We start from the raw sequence: 18344 nt of genomic DNA, 5'->3' as shown, positions 1-18344 counted from the left end.
CAAGATGAGATTTTATTGACAATAATAAGACCAGCCATTTCAGTGTACGCTAACTTGGCACATCGTATTAGTGTGGATGAGCACCATCCCGGGCAGTTACTTGGATGAAGGCAGCTCATGTTATTTGTTTGAATGTTTCCTGGAGCTTTTGTGGATGAAGTACATCCCTGGTATTTGAAGACTGCCCCTCTGCAAATAGTGGGCAATGAGCCCAACTATCCATTTCACTTTTGATTTGTCTCCTAGTATCTAAAGCACTTCTGTTGATTTAAGTCAATATTTACTGCTGGAATGACAGGTTTACTACTGCCAATAACCCCTTAAATTAATGCGATAAACTCACTTGTGAATACAGAGTAGCATACAGAGATAATGCAACAGCTGGCAAAAGAGCAACAGATCTGTTTATAATTCTGTTATAATAATCAACAACCGCTATAAATGTCAATATGAATTTTCAGCACAATGGGATAATATAGAATATGCCATGATGACTTGGGTCAAGTTGTAATCGTCATGACTGACATCCCCCCTGTATCTCTTGCCCAAAACGTTAAATCTGTGTCCCCTAGTCCTTGTACCATCAACTAGTGGGAACAGCCTTTCCCCGTCTCGCCTATCCAAATTCGTCATAATCTTGTACACCTCTATCAAATCACCCCTCAACCTCCTTTGCTCTAATGAAAACAAATCCAGCTTCTCCAACCTGTCCTTGAAGCTAAGATCCCCCATCCCGGAACCATTCTGGTAAATCTTTGCACCCTCTCAAGGGCTTTCACATCCTTCCTAAAGTGAGGTGACCTGAACTGGACGCAATACTCCAGTTGTGGCCTAACCAGCACTTTATAAAGGTTCAGCATAACTTCTCTACTTTTGTACTCAATACCTCTATTTATGAAGCCCAAGATCCCATATGCTTTGCTAACCACTCTCAATATGTCCCGCCACCTTCAGGGACCTGTGCACATTAACTCCCAGGTCTCTCTGTCGCTGCACACTCTTTAAAACTGTGCCATTGAGTGTATATTGCCTCTCCCTGTTCCTTCTGCCAAAATGCATCACCTCACACTTCTCTGTATTAAATTCCAATAAGATCATGGCTGATCTGTGACCTAAATCCACATACCCCTTAATGCCTTTGGTTAACAGAAATCTATCAATCTCAGATTTAAAATTAACAATTGACCCAACATTAACTGCCGTTTGCATTTGAGAGCTAGTAGTGAGCATTTGGTAATAAATGTAACCATAATTGAGACCTTGGGGTTCAAAATTTTTTAAAAATAATTATAAGCAGGAAATTACGTATTTTTCTCCATAACTAATGTTCTGCTAATGACATTATCGGAAATACACAGCTTTGATACCCGAGAATGCAATTGTGTTAGCGACTCACTAAATCAGGAGAAAACCAAGCATTTTGTCACCCAAGTAACTCATGAGTGTCACAGGTCTGAATGAGTTGTGCTGGTTCTGCTCCCAAGTTCCATCAGCTCCATACTTGGAATTACCATTGCATATTGCATGTATTGTGTCATTCGACACTAATGCTGTACATTTTTGGGGGTAATTTTCTAAGTATGTGCCAGTGTCATGGAGCCTTGCCTGCCGTTGATGCATATTGGAAAATCATGGGCATCAAGCCTGTAATTTTTCACCATGCACTGGAGGCAGGCCGGGTTCATCACTGCCGCCACGTAGCCATTATATTAGCAGAATTCATTTTACTTGACGAGATAGGTCATGACTTTGTGTGATAATGTTAAATGAGTGATAATGAGTTGACAACCCGTTTTACATCTCTCCTGATTCTTACTTCCATTGACTTCAACCTCCTGCCCCTTCTGGCTCCACAGGAAAGTGTTTTTTTTAATTCAAAACTTACCTTTGGTTGGCAGCCATGGGAGTCACTGAAGAATCTTAAGCAGGGCAGGCCCAAAGCCTGGCCAGCTAATGAGATGACCAATTTGTCAATGGGGTCCTCTAACAGGTGTTAGAACCCTAATTTACATATTCAAGGGGCCGAATGCCTGTTTTAGGCGTCTCTCTGGGATGCCATAAAAATGGGGCCCACAAATTTGGCAGTGGGACCAACACCTGCACAGATTGGGCACAGGCCATCCCACTGCTAAATTGGTGTGTTTTATGCCTGTTTTATGCCCAATAATCTACCCAGTATCAGCTCTGTCACTGCAACCTTTGAAATGAGCTGCAGTAAAGAATATAATGTTAATGGAAAAGTGTTTGTCCTAGATAAATTTGCTTATATCTAGAGTGCCTATTTATATATTCTGAGCCAAGATGGCTACTGAGAACATAATGGATGAATGGATTCTAGAAACTAGGTCATGACTTACTTTTGCTATGTATGGTGTTGTCGCTCCTTGATTGTTTTCCTCCTCTGTTGGTCCCTGCTGTTCTATTCTCGCGCAAGTGCTTTTCAGACAATGAGCTGGGAATTTTGGACAGAAACTTGTGGGCTTTAATCTGCGGAGCAAGTGAAAAAGGGGCACGTGAATGGGAACTGCCAAAGACTGAAGTGCATTTTAATCATTAGTGGAAAATAAATAACTCAATACAAAACAATACGGTTTAATTTCCCCATTCACATTTCTGAATCTTCTGGGCTAAATAGTACCTAACCTTTGGCGTGGCATGCAGTTTAAAAGATGTGAGCCTCAATAGTGTTTAATAGCAAAAAAGCTATACTCCTCTAAGTCTTTCTTCCCTCCCCACATTAATAATAATGCAACTTTTATTGTCATTGTACAAGTACATGAACAACGAAATGTGATCTTGCAAGCTCCCACGAGTCCAGTACAAATAACATTAAACGTAAATAGCACCGTCCTGGGAGAAGCAAAGCCGCTGCGTCTGTGCGCGCCGCCATTCCATTTCCACCATTCCTCCTGTCCGACAATCTTCAGCCCAATGCCCAGGCCTGCTCACCAGCCGCCCCTCCCGGGGCTCCTTCCGTGACCTTCTGCACCTGGTCTTCCCTGATGGTCACCCCTCCAGGTACTAACCAGGCCTGACTCTGCTTAGCTTCCAAGCCTTGCCAGTGACCCTGTCCCTAGTCCCAGAAACAGATAGTTTTTGAAATTAAAATAATGCTTTGAGATAGCTGAGTCCTCAGATTGCCACCATGGTGCCCTCTGTGCTCATTTTGGACCAGGTGATGGGCATCTCTCCCTAGATAGCACTCTCCAAGGGAAACATAGTTAGAAAGAATAGGGGAGGGAAGAAGAGACCAGGCCCAATAACATTATTTTCTCTGCTTTTTAGGTCCCTTCTCCATCTCACCTATTTCCAAACCTCTCACATAAAAGCTTAGTAACCAGGCAAAAGTGAAGTGTGTGAGCAGGCCAGGGGTGGGGAGAGGGTAGATTATCTCTGAATTTGAAATCCCATCCTCTGCCTAGCCTCCTCCTCATGACCCAGTCACGTTCAAGAATCATAAGTGTGAAGCTACATTCCTGCAGTGAAAGCTGATTTGGGGAAGAGCCAAATATTCGAATTTGGATGTATTACAGGTTGCTAGCAGTAACTAACATAACTTTAAACTATAGATTTGGTTTTATAAAAAGATGGCAACTGGTGAAGTGATAGCGTCATTGTATAAATACCATGTTCACAAATGGGGGAGTTGCCTTGTAATTAAATCGCCATCATTTTGTTAGCTTGGCTGCAATCTGATGAGAGTAAATGCATCGTGTAATCTATTTCCTGCTTATATCTGTGTGCATGTTCTTGTCTGATCAATGAAACAGAAAATGTATTCCTCTGAATTGACACAAAATGCTAAATATTATCTTTGAGACATATATACATTGTCTCAATTGTTTTTGCTCCATGCTGTTCAGAATCTTGTTTGGGATAGTTTTGTGTGGAATGTCCTCTCTGATTGTATACCACTATTTCAGGAGTTATACTGTATCAGAAGCTACACAATAAACGAATCTACACCAACACAGGACTAGCACTATATTGTGAGGAACTGCATAGTGGGAATTATTCCATATGAGGAGTGCATCATATCAGAATTGGCTAACTTGAGCACTGTTGACTCCGATATTAGGAACCATTTTAGTTTTGTAGAAATTCTGATTAGAAGTAATTGAAGACAAAATTATATAAAGAGGGTGGTAATTATTCTGCTGATGACTGATTTGGATCTAAAATCTGGGATAAGTTAGTGCCTCAGGTCACGGATGGTCAAGTTGGTTGTAATTCATTAACATTTAAATAAGATTTGTTAAAATTGTTTTTGTAATCAAGGAAACCATTTTGTTTAATTTTTTTTTTCTTGAATTCTTTCCTCAAGCCCTCGTGAATGATTCAGCCACTAAAGCAGTGACAGCTCTGAGGTTGAACCTGACAGTTAAAGCCAGTATCTGCGTGGAACAAAAGAACAATCAGGATGGCCTCCAGTGCTCTGGAAGGGGACAGTGCGTCACCAAACCTTCAGAGGTGAGTTGGACTTTCTTGTTCAATGCCGAGTCTCTACAATTAGAATGTTTCAGTACCTTCATTATAGAGGCACATTGGATCACAGCCAGGCCATAATAAGGACAGTATGTTCATTCTATTCTTGCACTCTTCACTTTAACTCGCTCTCTCTTTCTCTCTCTCCCACATTCAATCTTTCTCCCTCATTCTAATTCTACATTCTCTCCCAGTATTATACTAGTCAGACTGATTAATTATTTTCTCTTCCTCATTTGACCCTTTTTGTCCCAGTGTCCTCCTCACCCCCTTCACATTCACTCACACCTTCACATTCCCTCACTTCATCACCACTGCATGCTCTTATTCATTCTCTATAATTCGATGTGACTACAATTCCATCTTATTTTCCTTACACATAACTTGAATCACATTTCTTTCTATTCTCCTACCATGTCAAAAATAAGCACATCTATTTTGACACATATCAGCGCACCAACAAAGCTGTGTTTACATGAATTCAATCACTGCTACTATAGTGACATCGCATCAACAGCAAATTCTGCTCACAGTGCTATTACATTCCAATTTTACAAAGATTATTTGAAGTATTTTCAGAACCATTAAAATAAACAGTGGATTTTTAAAATTCCAACTCTGAAATAATTCTTGAATTAATGCATGTTATTCAGTACAGTTATAGGCACAGTAATGCAAAACTAGTGACAGCTTAGTGAGTTACTTATGGCTCATTGAGAAAGTGAAGAGATGGCATGTTGAAAAACGCACACATTGAAAGAAGTCAGTTCTACTGCTGCTTGTACCCACCAGCTTTACCTGGTAGATTGGATCCAGATGTGTCATTGAGAAACATAACATTATAAAGTGGTATGATCTCTGTGTGATGGACCATGTGAGCTAAAGGCTATAACAATTGTATTTACAGCTTAGATTCATTCTCAACAATATTTCATATCTGTGCTTATAAGGGAACAGTTATCACCTCTATGTGGAATTTTTTGGTGAGCCTACCCCTTATCCTGAGACTATGCCCCCTAGTTCTAGACACTCCAGCCAGGGGAAACAACCTCTCAGCATCTACCCTGTCAATCCCCTTCAGAATCTTGTATGTTTCAATGAGATCACCTCTCACTCTTCTAAACTCCAGAGAGTATAGGCCCATTCTACACAATCTCTCATCATAGGACAGCCCTCTCATCCCAGGAATCAATCTAGTGAACCTTTGTTGCACCGCCTCCAAGGCAAGTATATCCTTCCTTAGATAAGGAGACCAAAACTGTGCACAGTACTCCAGGTGTGGTCTCACCAAGGCCCTGTACAATTGTAGCAGGACTTCCTTACTCTTATACTCCAACCCCCTTGCAACAAAGGCCAACATGCCATTTGCCTTCCTTATTGCTTGCTGTACCTGCATGCTAGCTTTCTGTGTTTCTTGCATGAGGACAGCCAAATCTCTCTGAACACCAACATTTGAAAGTTTCTTCACCATTTAAAAAATATTCTGTTTTTCTATTCTTCCTACCAAAGTGAATAACCTCACATTTCCCTACATTATACTCCATCTGCCACCTTACTGCCCACTCACTTAGTCTATCTATATCCCTTTTCAGACTCTATGGGTGGAATCTTACCTTCCAGGCCGAGTTCGAGGCGGGACTGTTGGTTTTCAGGTTCCAGTCCAGCCCCCAGCGACATCTGACGAACAGACGCTATTTTGCCCTGATTGGCCTTGTTAAGCCTGCCCTGCGGGGCTTGCCGGCCAATTAAGGTAAAGCCGGTGTCAGATGACGTCAGTTGATGACGCTTCATCTGCCGGTTTTCTTAAAGGCATATGCACCACACTTGTTTGACAGATGATTTGACAGTGTTTGACAGCATTGAGGTGCTGTCAAACACTGACAATCACTGTCCAAAGGTGAGCCCTTGCACCCAGACTCTCCAATTACTCTCTCCTTAGGATAAAACAGATGGCAGCTGCAGCTGAGATTGCAGAAGCCATCTGTCACTTCTCCCGATGAGATGAGGCTACACAAACACTTCACAGCTTGTCACCTGCAGAAACATCTAACCACATTAAAAATTACTTTCACAACATTGCCTTACCTCTCATACTAACTAGTGTCCCATTGCATCCTTCACACCACTTCTGCAGCTGTCATCCAAACACCAACATAACAACAGACCCACAGCACACCTCACTTACCCTGGCGGAGTTCTCCGATGTCGGGAAGCCTGCAGCAGCAGTCGAAAAATTGGAAAAAGCCTCTTAACTGCCTCTTAACTACCTGTTAACAGGCACTTAAGTGGCTATAATCCTCTTCCTGCCGCTAGGAGTTGGGTCCCTGTGCAAATTAATAATAATAATAATTCAACTTTATTGTCATTGTACAATGCACAAGTACATGAACAACGAAATGTGATCTTGCAAGCTCCCATGAGTCCAGTACAAATAACATTAACATTAAACGTAAATAGCACCGTCCTGGGAGAAGCAAAGCCGCTGCGTCTGTGCGCGCCGCCATTCCATTTCCACCATTCCTCCTGTCCGACAATCTTCAGCCCAACGCCCGGGCCTGCTCACCAGCCGCCCCTCCCGGGGCTCCTTCCGTGACCTTCTCACCAACCGCCCCTCCTCGGGGCTCCTTCCGTGACCTTCTGCACCTGGTCTTCCTTGATGGTCACCCCTCCAGGTACTAACCAGGCCTGGCTCTGCTTAGCTTCCAAGCCTTGCCAGTGACCCTGTCCCTAGTCCCAGGAATTGGGGACCTGACTCCCGGGAAGATTGGTTGGAGGCGGGTTGGGGACCCACTCCCATTTTTGGGGATTTTCCCATCATTCCAGCCTCCAGACCTGCCTCCTCAGGGCTGGTAAAATCCAGCAATTTGTGTTCTCCTCACAGCTAGCTTTGTATCATCAGCAAACTTGGATATATTACACTCAGTCCCTTCATCTAGGTCATTAATATAGATTGTAAATAGCTGAGGCCCCAACACTGATCCTTGTGGCACCCCACTAGTTACAGCCTGCCAACCCGTAAAAGATCCGTTTATCCCTACTCTCTGTTTTCTGTCCGTTAAGCAATCCTCTATCCATGCTACTATATTGCCTCTTAATCTGGTGTAATAACCTTTTATGTGGCACCTTATCGAATGCTTTTTGGAAATCCAAATATACTACATCCACTGGTTCCCCTTTATCTAACACTGGATGTTAATAAATAGAATAGTGTACTATTACCCACCTTGATGTCATTCCAGTGAATATAAATTTAAAAAAACTTCTGGCATCAGCCAAATAAAAAGAAAAGAGCTGCAAATGTTGGAAATCTGAAATGAAAACAGCAAGTGCTGGAAATACACAGTCAGTCAGTCAGCATTTGTAAAGAGAAAAGAGAGGTTAACATTTAGGGTATAAACCGTCTTCAGATTGAAAACAGAAAGATAAGCAAGTCGCTTTGTAGAGTGGAAGAGAAAAGAATGATGGAGGGGTGAGGAAAAGAATCATCCAGAGGAAGTTAAAGGCCTCGATTTTAACACCCGGGGGAGAAGGGTTAGAATATCCGGATCGGGCAACCTGACCCCAACTCTTTAAATTTGAAAGTGCAGAAATCAGGCCATGGATGAGGCCCTGCAAAAGGCAGTTGGGGCCTAATTAACATACCAAAGTCACAGTCTGATGACAGCGTCAAAAATTTAATAGTAACTGAGGGTGAGGCCCAACCTATGGGATTCCCGGCAGCTGATCCGAAGTGGGAGCTGCTGGCTCCCCAAGGTAAGTGGCACTTTTAGCACTCCTCGTGGGCCAGGAGGAGCAGAAGTGCTGCCCCCAGGCCCCTCAAGGAAGCCTTCGGCCTCCCCTCACCCCGATCTCCAGTCCTCCCGATTGCCGACCGTAGCTGATGCTCCCTTCCCAGTGCCACGGCCCATCTCCAAGGGTCCCCGGCTGTGGCTCCCTGCCGCTAGCGTTCCCCCCCCCCCGCTCGCCGGTCAGGCTGCCCATTCAGCCAGCTGCTGGGTGGGAGGCAGCCCTACAATACGTTAATGAGGCTCCGCCATTAAGATCAGCAGGGCCCCCACTTTCCTGGCCTTGTTATGTAATGAAGAAGCAGGCACCCATTAAAGAAATAAGATTATCTCATTAAGGAATTGAAAAGACATTAGAAGAACAGAAGAATGTGCAAATAGCTAAGATTGTGAAAGGGGAAGAGATCTGAAACTAAAGTCAGAAATGCTGGAAGTACTATCTGATAGAAGAAAAAACAAAGGTCCAACACCTCAGGATGTCTCCGGTGCCATCAGACCCACTCTATATCATTAAGATGTGAAGCTACTAAAGTCAATGTTCAGACCAGAAGAATGAAGAGTGCCCAGTAGAAAAAGGAGATAATATTCTTGAGGCTTGCAATGAGCTTGGTACGAGTAGTGTAGGAGGTCAAAGATGGAAAAGTCAGAGTGGCAATGGGTGGGGGAGTTAAAGGGACAACCAACAAGGAGGTCAGGGACACACAGGGACAGAATGGAACTGTTTGGCGAAGCAGTTACTTAATTTATTTTTGGTTTCCCCAATATATAAACCCAGAAATGTCTTCTCCTTCCTTCCTCTTCTCTTCCAACCTACAAAGGTGCTTGTATTTCTTTCAGTTTTCAGTGCTGAAGAAGGTTATACACCCAAAACACTAGCCTGTCTTTTCTGTTTGCAGATGCTGAATGACTTCCCGTGTATTCCCAGCATTTTCTGTTTTGATTTTTGGCAGTAGACACAATTGATGGCTGTGATTCATCACATCAGTGATAGTGTCGCAGCATGCTCATCTGTTTACACACCTAACCTAAAGAGCCCCTTTATTTAGCTAATCAAGTAGCTGGGAAAAAAATAATGTGTGGACTATTGTCTTATTCACGGTCCTTTTGACAATGAAAGTTTGGTGCGGTATCAATCTATTACTGTAGCAATTGAACCAAGAAATGAAAAAGTTCTGCTAATTCTTCTTTTGAAAATTGTATCATAGAACATTCCAGAAGCTAAAAGAAACATGCTGCAATCAGTTTTGTTGTGCTGGTGCTGCTATTTATAACATGTTGCTTGGAGAACTGAGCAGCCAGTTTTTACAGTATAATGCTGAGACAAGCAGGATGCAGTTCAGAGAGAGTCATGACTCAGAACATTCAATTGTCGTTTTGTTCTCGGAGTTGGCTGCTGAAAGTAGGGCAAGGGAAAGAAATACTTTTTTTTAAGGTGGCGTTATAGGCTCCTCGGGGAGTTTTCATGCTGGAATAGCTGGCTTGAAAAATCCTGCTGCCGCACTATGCTGGTTACCACAGCAAGTTTGTGCTGCAGCAGCTGGTGTACTTTGTACAGCAAAGACTTTTAGAATGAGATCTCAGGGAAAGTGACACAGTGGTAGATGCAACGAGTGATGGAATTATACCATTCTTATGATAAGGCCGTTGCATTCTCCTCTCCTTCTACATAAAAACAACACACAAGGCAATAACTGGGAACAATCTGCTTGAAATTATGTTGCTGCAGTGTCGCCATGTTGACCTACAGGCTAAGATTATGAATTTCATGCAGTGTTAATGTTTGCAATGTATTTTTCTATTTTTTTTAATAACGTTTTTAATAAAATACATAACAATAGTTCATTTGTACTTGTAGGTACTACTGATCATTAGCTCCTCAACTGTCTAAAGCTATGCTTAGGGTTGCAAGGCCTGTTACCATAGCAACATCTCAACTTCAAAGTTTCTTGAGGGACATTAAGCTCTCCAGAAACATTTTGGGACCAATTTTAACCTAACCCACCCATCGGGAAACTGACAGGACGGTGGTTTTACACCCCGCCCAATTTCACTCTCCATTGAAATCTCCCTCGGCCATTCCTTCTTTTACACCACTATTTTTGTTTGGGGCGGGCAAAGGCTCCATTCTAAACAAATCCCACAGAAACTACCTGGGAAAGCCTGGACTGGGTTTATCTGGATCTCGGTCTAATTCAGAGCCCTTCTGCCACACTCCTGTCAGACTTACAGTGAGAACATACCAGAAGGGCCATGGATTTTTGGTCGCAGTATCTCTGCCATTCTTTTATTCTCCATGAGAAGAAATTTCCGGGGGCTCCGCGGGCACGTTTGGTGGCGGGTCGGGTGGGGGAAAAAAAAATTCTGAATCCCGCCGCCACACTGCTTTCCCAAATGTCGGGTCTGTCAGGGTTGAACAGATCCAACACGCAGTGGCGGGAGAGGCAATATAAGTCATTATGACCTTGTTAACAGCCCATTAAACAGTATTTTGAGCTCACCTGTACATTTTACAAGGTCTCCCACAGGGTCCACGCTGCTTGAGGATCATGTCAGGTAAGGAGGTCGGGAGTTGTATGACCATGGAACCATCTCATTACTTGACAGCTGCAAACATTCTATAGAAGTTCCCATCTCACAGCTGTTCACTTTCCAAGCTCAGAAGCTGTTGCTTACTGCATTTGGAAGACAGATTGACCTTTATGCAGGTTGCAAGTGTTTGGAGCTAACTCTCTGATCAATGTCACCTCATTGGAACAACATCTCTCGCTTCTGTCATCTCAACTTCACCTGCCATCTATTGCATCAACATCGGTGCCCTTGAAACTATCTCATCTTGGTCCTCAGAATCCCACCACGATCAGCCCCAACACCAGCAGCACCAGGCATACCAATAGCACCAACAACAACAGCAACCTTCTCCGCAATCACTTGATGCTGCACAGGACACAGGGATTCAGCACCCAACGTCAGGGATGGCCTCACCATGGCCAGATTTATTTCACTTAACACTGTACACCCTGGCTGCCACATGATGCGCCAGGTTAGCACCACCCCACACCAACACCATAAAGCATCCCTGCAATGCCCAAGGCATTCCTTTCACACTCATGACCATTGCGGGGGGTACCATTATGTCTCACCATTCACTGCAACTCACTAAGCCACTTCCAAAGGTGCACACAGCTCTGTCCAAGAATGCAAAGTTTTGAAAATAAAGGTTGCAATGTTTGACACCACATTAACAGAAACTTTACATGAACATTGCATAAAACACTCAAGTGCCTACCCTTGTGTGCTGTTAGTTAGTATGATGGCACGAGGATGAGGGTGAGTGTGAGGGGTGGCTGGTGAGATGGGGAAGTGATAATGTAGATAGAGAGGGATGGGTGGAGGTGCAAGGTAAGTTGGTGTGAGTAAGGATGTGCAGCAGTAGAGTAGGGAAGGCAGAGTGATGGTGATGTGATGAGTGGCACAGCAGGATGAGGTTCAATGTGGCTTTGCAGTAATGTTTCGTGATCTACTGAGATCATTGAAAGGTTTGCGCCACTGCAGCCTGGTCCTCCTGATGACATCCCTGCTTGTGTCCTCCTGTGCAATGTGCAACCAGGCTGCGTGGGTCTCCTGGGGAGGTCTCTTCCACCCATGGGAAGGGAAGAGAATCTCCCTGCGTGCTGCGACTCCCTCCATAAGCATATGGAGGGAGTCATGGGAGAGCCTGGGTGCAGCCCTGTGCCTCTGTGCAGTGCTTGTCAGTGCTTGCAGCACCTCAATGTTGTAGAACACTGATAGCAGAACTGTCAAAATCAATTTGCGGATGGTCCCTTTAAGGAAACCGGCTGATGACATGTCATCAAGTGATGTCATCAGACCCGTTTCCTTCAATTGGCCGGCAAACGCGCTGGGCGGGCTTAACATTCTACAGAGCGGGCTGGAGCCAGCAGCGGGGTCGGGACCCGCCACCGACGACACCTGCCACAGACCCGCCGAGGTTGGGGAAATCGCGACCCTAGGCTTTAATGACCTGCTCACATTAAAGTCCTCTCTCTCTCTCTCTCTATACGAGTCCTAACTGAATTGAATTTGCACAAACTCACTGCTTGTGAGATCTCAGCACAAAAGTGCCCAAATCCCAATCTAACCTGCACTAAATTGGAAGTCTCATTCAGAGAGGCCACAAGAGTCGGTGTTGAAAAGGAAAATGAAACCTTGGTGTAGTGGGGCATTTCTTTGAGGTTAGGTTTGAGGTTTGAGTTATTGGACCTATTTTGAGATCTGAAGTTTGCTTCCTGTCCATTTCCGCGTGTTTACATCAAGCCTCCGCCTGGTGCACCATTTTCTAATATGTGTCTTTCGGAGCAACAAAGCCTTGCCAGTGCTGCAGCTGATTTATGTCAATTGGGTAGAGGCTGTATTAAATGCCATCCGCCCACTCCAGCTTATCTGTTCTTGCAATGGAACACTGTTAAGGGCAACAGAAAGCTCCCTTAATACCATTCTAGCCAGTTCATTTTAAACTAAGATGTCCTTGTAGTCTTTGCAACACCTTGGATTTTAGCTGAGTGGATTTCCTATATTGTGGGCAAAATCTTTTTTTTTAACTATACAACCAACCCATAGTTCCCCACTGGGCTCGTTATTTGTGTTGAGCCTTATCACCACAAGTATTGATTACATCGGGTGTAAAAATGGCTTAATATTTAGATTCAGCTCTTTCCATACAGACGGGAAACTAGTTGGTGCTGGAGAACCTGGTTTATTTCAGCATGTGGTAAGGCTACAGTTGCCAACTCTCCAGGATTGCCCTGGAGTCTCCAGGAATTGAAGATTAATCTTCAGGACGCTGGTGCGAGCGATCCAGGAGAAAAATCACAGGGCGTTCAAAATAAATGAAAAAAACCCACTATTTGTTTAACACTTTTGTTTATTAGTTATTAAAATATATAGGAGTTGGGAAGTTTGGCAGTCGTGAAGAGATTGTTTGCTTTGCAATTGGCACAGCAAGATGGTTGCCATGACAATAGATGTGTTGGGTAGACCAATGGCAAGAATGTGGGGGCGGGACAATGGGAGGCTGGAGGTCATGTGATGAAACCCCCAGGAATGCATCCAACTAGAATTGGCAACCCTATGTAAGGCCTAGGAATTCCAGTCAATTCTGGCTCCTGTACAGCCAGCGGTAAGTGTGTCTGCACAAAGCGGGTATACTTGCAGTACAAGGCCATATATGTCCTATAATGCTGCATTCGTGCGCCAATCAGTCATAGAGAATGATTACTGTTTGGATACGGTCAGAGCTCCGAGAAAGCACCTTTTCAGTTTTGATGCTGGCACAGGTACTTGTGTCCCAATGATCAAACGGTCCCATCCCGAGATTTGGGATGGGGCTCAAGGTGAGGGCAAGCGGGCAGGTGGAAATCCCGCCTCACCACACTTTCAGGATGACAATTTTTAGGCTATGTACATTTACCTTGAGTACATTTACCTTGAGTAAATACACTGATGATGTGAATCTCCTGCCATCAGTGCCACTCACAAACATACATGCCCAGACCGATGGAATTCAGATGGCATCACAAGAGACATAGGCCTAGAAATTGACGATAGCCCCGTTTGGGGCACCAGCCTCGCCAGGGTGCTAAAAGTAGCGCCCCGGAAGCATTCATGGCCGCCCGCCGGAAATTCAGTTGGAGTGCCCCAAAGGGAAGCGCGGCGCTACTGGAGGTGCCCCGCATCCCTCTTGGGGCGCTGCGACTGAATATCGTTGCGCAACGTGCCGCAGCGCCACACGCTGCGGCACATCGCGCTGCGGTACTGCAGGCCTTCCTCCCCTTCTTAAAGGGGAGGGGCCTTGTTCAGCGTGATCTGGGGCCCAGCTGGGCCCCCGAGGATCGCGAGTGCCAGCAAAAGAGCCCGGCACCGAGGAGAAGTGCCGGGCTCTTGGAACGCAGCCGGCACTCCGCGGGGGGCGGGGGGGTCAGGAGGCCGGGGACAGGAGCGCAGAGAGGTGCTGGCAAGCGGCCAACAGCAAAAATGGCTGCCCCGCAACTCTCCTTTAATTTGCGCCTCTACCGCCACAGGTACGCCACCCTGAACCAGTCGCACATAGCGTCCGGCGGTAAATCAGGGGGCACTTCCAAATATCGCGGCCAGGGCGTCAGCGGGGCGCTGCGCACACCGATGACGTCGTTGGTAGTGGCGCAGCGCTAACGGCTAGCGCCACCACTAGCGTCCCGCTGAATTTGGCGGGAGGTGTGGCCAGTGGCTTGCGACCCACTTAGCGCCCTCTTAAGGCGCTAACGGGTGGCACAGCCAACTGAATTTCTAGGCCATATTTTCTTAGGCTTTATGATCTGCTGTCAGTTTAAGCATCTCCTGTTCTGCATCTGCGTGCTTTTGGCATGTCGCTATTTCAGATCACAGTGAGCATGTAGGTGCTTCGTGCTAATTTCCAGCCCACTTTGCATGATTCTTCCTTATTCTCTGTATAACACCTGCATTAACAATACTCACTAATAGCAATTTACATTTGTAGTCTTGTAATTGCTGGTATCTTAGAATTTCTACTATAAGTAGTTTTGAAAGTCAATATAATCGCGGTTCACTCAATATTCCAGTTTGTCAATTTAAAACTAAAAGGAACGGAAGCAAACTAAACCAGTCATTACATTAAATAAAATAGGTTAAATTTTATTAAATAAAATTATTAAATTAAATAAGTTAATGCATTTACCTCATTGTAACGCAAATGTCAGACTTCTTGGAGGCGCTGGGAGAGAATTCCCACAGGTTTCCCCCGACATCCTGCCATTACTTCAATGCAAGATTGGCGGAAATCCTGGAGAAACTTAGTGGGGTAGAAATTGTGGTTCGGAGGCTTCCCGCGGGCAGACACCTCCGAACCGCAAGAAAAGTACGCACCTACCTGATTGCTCCAGACCTTTGAAGACTCGCGCTCCTGGGCTTGCAGGCGTACACCTGCGTAAAGGCCCACGTATCCCAGGGGCGCACGGTTCGCAAGCGTCCCTGGGCTCACGTGGGCCGGCTCAACCAATGACAAAGGGGAATTCCTATTATGCTTATGAGAATTCCATTTACATACAGAATCCCCATAAGCATAACAGAAATCACATAAAAAATACATTTCACAGCACGTAAATAAAAATAAACCATAACATATTAAAAATTAATTAAAGAGGCCAAAAATAACCCAAACTAATTTTAAAGGTTTTTGAATGTTTAAATCATTAAAAAAATATATTTCAATATTTATGATGTGCCTCAATAAATCCGAGACTCGATGTTAGCGAAACAAAACAAGGCTTTTATTGACTTAGAAGGTAACACACAGAGGAGAGGTATCTTCCATCCAGAGGTCCGCCGTACTGGATGTGATGCAGGCTGGGCCAGCTTACATAGGGGCCAGGTATGGGCGGAGCCCTACACACAGTACAATACAATGGTGAGGAAACGGAACTGAGGTAAGGGAAATGAAACTGAAACCAACCACAGTCACAGGCAGAGAATACCAATGAGTGATGAATGGAATATTTCATCACATTCACCCCTTCTATAGATTTAGTCTGTTCGGGGGTTTGATAGTCCTCTGCGACCGACGTGGCTGTTGTGGTGCCGCGGGTGTCGGCTGGGTGTCCCCGGTGGCCTCCTGGGTCTCTGCCGGGGGTGCCGCCAGGGTTGTTGAAGGGGTAGTTGGTGGGGGTGCCGTTGGTCGATGTTCTTCCGGGGGTGATGAAAGAGTAGTGGGTGGGTAAGAGTTGCTGTGATCGTTGTTGCTGCTGTTGTCGTGGTTGTTGTCGTTACTGGCTGGGGCGACGTCTTTTATGGACACGGTGTCCTCCCTTCCGTCAGCGTGCCGGACATACGCGTATTGGGGGTTGGCGTGGAGTAGGTGCACTGACTCCACGAGAGGGTCCGTCTTGTGGCCCCTCACATGCCTTCGCACGAATACCGGACCCGGGGTGGAGAGCCATGACGGCATGGATACGCCTGAGGTGGATTTCCGGGGAAAGACAAACATTCGCTCATGAGGCGTGGCATTAGTGGCAGTACACAATAGCGACCGTATCGAATGGAGCACATCTGGGAGGACTTCCTGCCAGCGGGAGATAGGGAGGCCCTTGGTCCTTAGAGCTAGAGTGACTGCTTTCCATACTCTCCCGTTCTCTCGCTCCACTTGACCGTTACCCCGGGGGTTGTAGCTGGTGGTACGGCTTGTGGCGATCCCCCTGGACAGCATGTACTGGCGTAGCTCTTCACTCATGAAGGACGCCCCCCTATCCGTATGGATGTAGCTCGGCATACCGAACAGGCAGAACAGGCTGTTGAGTCATTTAATGACCGTGGCGCTGGTCATGTCTGGGCAGGGGAGGGCGAATGGGAAACGGGAGTATTCGTCCACAATGTTCAGGAAGTAAACATTGCGGTCGACGGACGGGAGGGGGCCCTTGAAATCTAAGCTGAGCCGCTCAAAGGGCCGTGTAGCTTTGATTAAGTGGGCTCTATCTGGGCGGTAGAACCGAGGCTTGCACTCAGCGCAAGTGCGGCAGTTCCTGGTCAGAGACCGAACTTCCTCAATCGAGTAGGGTAAGTTGCGGGACTTTATGAAGTGGAACAGCCGTGTGACCCCTGGGTGGCAGAGGTCGTTGTGGAGGGTCTGTAGCCGATCCCCGGTGGCGCTGGCACACATCCCTCGTGAGAGGGCGTCGGGGGATTCGTTAAGGGCCCCTGGCCGGTAAATGATGTCATAATCGAAGGTGGAGAGCTCGATCCGCCACCTAAGAATCTTATCATTTTTAATCTTCCCCCTCTGTTTATTACTGAACATAAACGCTACCGACCGCTGGTCGGTAAGTAGGGTGAAGCGTTTGCCGGCTAGGTAGTGGCGCCAGTGGCGCACTGCCTCCACGATGGCTTGGGCCTCCTTTTCCACGGAGGAGTGTCTGATCTCGGGCCCTTGGAGGGTCCTCGAGAAGAAAGCTACGGGCCGCCCTGCCTGGTTGAGGGTGGCCGCCAAGGCAAAGTCAGACGCATCACTTTCCACTTGAAAGCGAGTGTTCTCGTCCACTGCCTGTAGCGTGGCCCGCTCAATATCCTGCTTAATGCTTTTGAAGGCGGCGTGGGCCTCAGCAGGGAGCGGAAAAGAGGATGCTTTCAAGAGGGGGCGAGCTTTGTCGGAGTAGTTGGGGACCCATTGGGAATAATAAGAAAATAACCCCAGGCACCTTTTCAGGGCTTTGGGAGTGTTGGGCAGGGGCAGCTCCCGTAGGGGGCGCAATCGGTTGGGGTCTGGTCCGATTTCCCCATTCTCCACCACGCTGCCTAGTATGCAGAGGCGTGTGGTGTTGTAAACGCACTTGTCCTCGTTGTAGGTGAGGTTGAGTTTTTGTGCGGTTTTCAGGAACCTCTCGAGGTTCGAGTCGTGATCCTGCTGGTTGTGACCGCAGATGGTGACGTGGTGACGTTGTCGAGGTAGGGGAAGGTTGCCTGCAAGTGGTGGTCATCGACCATGCGGTCCATCTCCCTCTGGAAGACCGAGACCCCATTCGTCACCCCAAAGGGGACTCTGAGGAATTGGTAGAGGCGTCCGTTCGCCTCGAAGGCGGTGTACGGGCGGTCCTCTGGTCTGATAGGGAGCTGGTGGTACGCTGACTTGAGGTTGATGGTGGAGAACACCCGGTATTGGGTGATTTGGTTCACCATTTCTGATATGCGGGGTAGCGGGTAGGCGTCTAGTTGGGTGTACCTGTTGATCGTTTGGCTATAGTCGATCACCATCCGTTTCTTCTCGCTACCCCTTACCACTACCACTTGGGCGCGCCACGGGCTGTTGCTGCGTTCAATAATGCGCTCTTTCAGGAGCCTGTCTACCTCGGTCGCGATAAACCGCCTGTCCTCCCAGCTGTACCTCCTGCTTTTGGTCGCTATTGGCCGGCAGTTAGGGGTAAGGTTCGCGAATAGCGAAGGCGGCTTTACCTTCAGGGTAGCCACACCGCACACTGTGAGGGGCGGCTGGGACCCACCGTAATTGAGCGTGATGCTTTGGTGGTAGCACTGGAA

General features: G+C 46.4%; 1 protein-coding gene across 1 annotated transcript in view; it reads left to right on the top strand.

The window, feature by feature from the left end:
* Nucleotides 1-18344, top strand: part of dner (delta/notch-like EGF repeat containing) — a 333612-nt gene that overhangs the window by 185080 nt on the left and 130188 nt on the right. The window contains exon 5 of the mRNA XM_085989907.1: nt 4325-4470. Coding sequence (XP_085846033.1) covers nt 4325-4470 — 146 coding nt within the window. The remainder of the gene's footprint in view (nt 1-4324; nt 4471-18344) is intronic.

Source organism: Somniosus microcephalus, chromosome 6 (assembly GCF_052327205.1).
Source record: "Somniosus microcephalus isolate GS21.2 chromosome 6, FLI_Smic_1.0, whole genome shotgun sequence".
Taxonomy (NCBI): domain Eukaryota; kingdom Metazoa; phylum Chordata; class Chondrichthyes; order Squaliformes; family Somniosidae; genus Somniosus; species Somniosus microcephalus.
The sequence above is the reverse complement of the archived record's forward strand: the minus strand, read 5'-3'. Positions and strand labels throughout refer to the sequence as shown.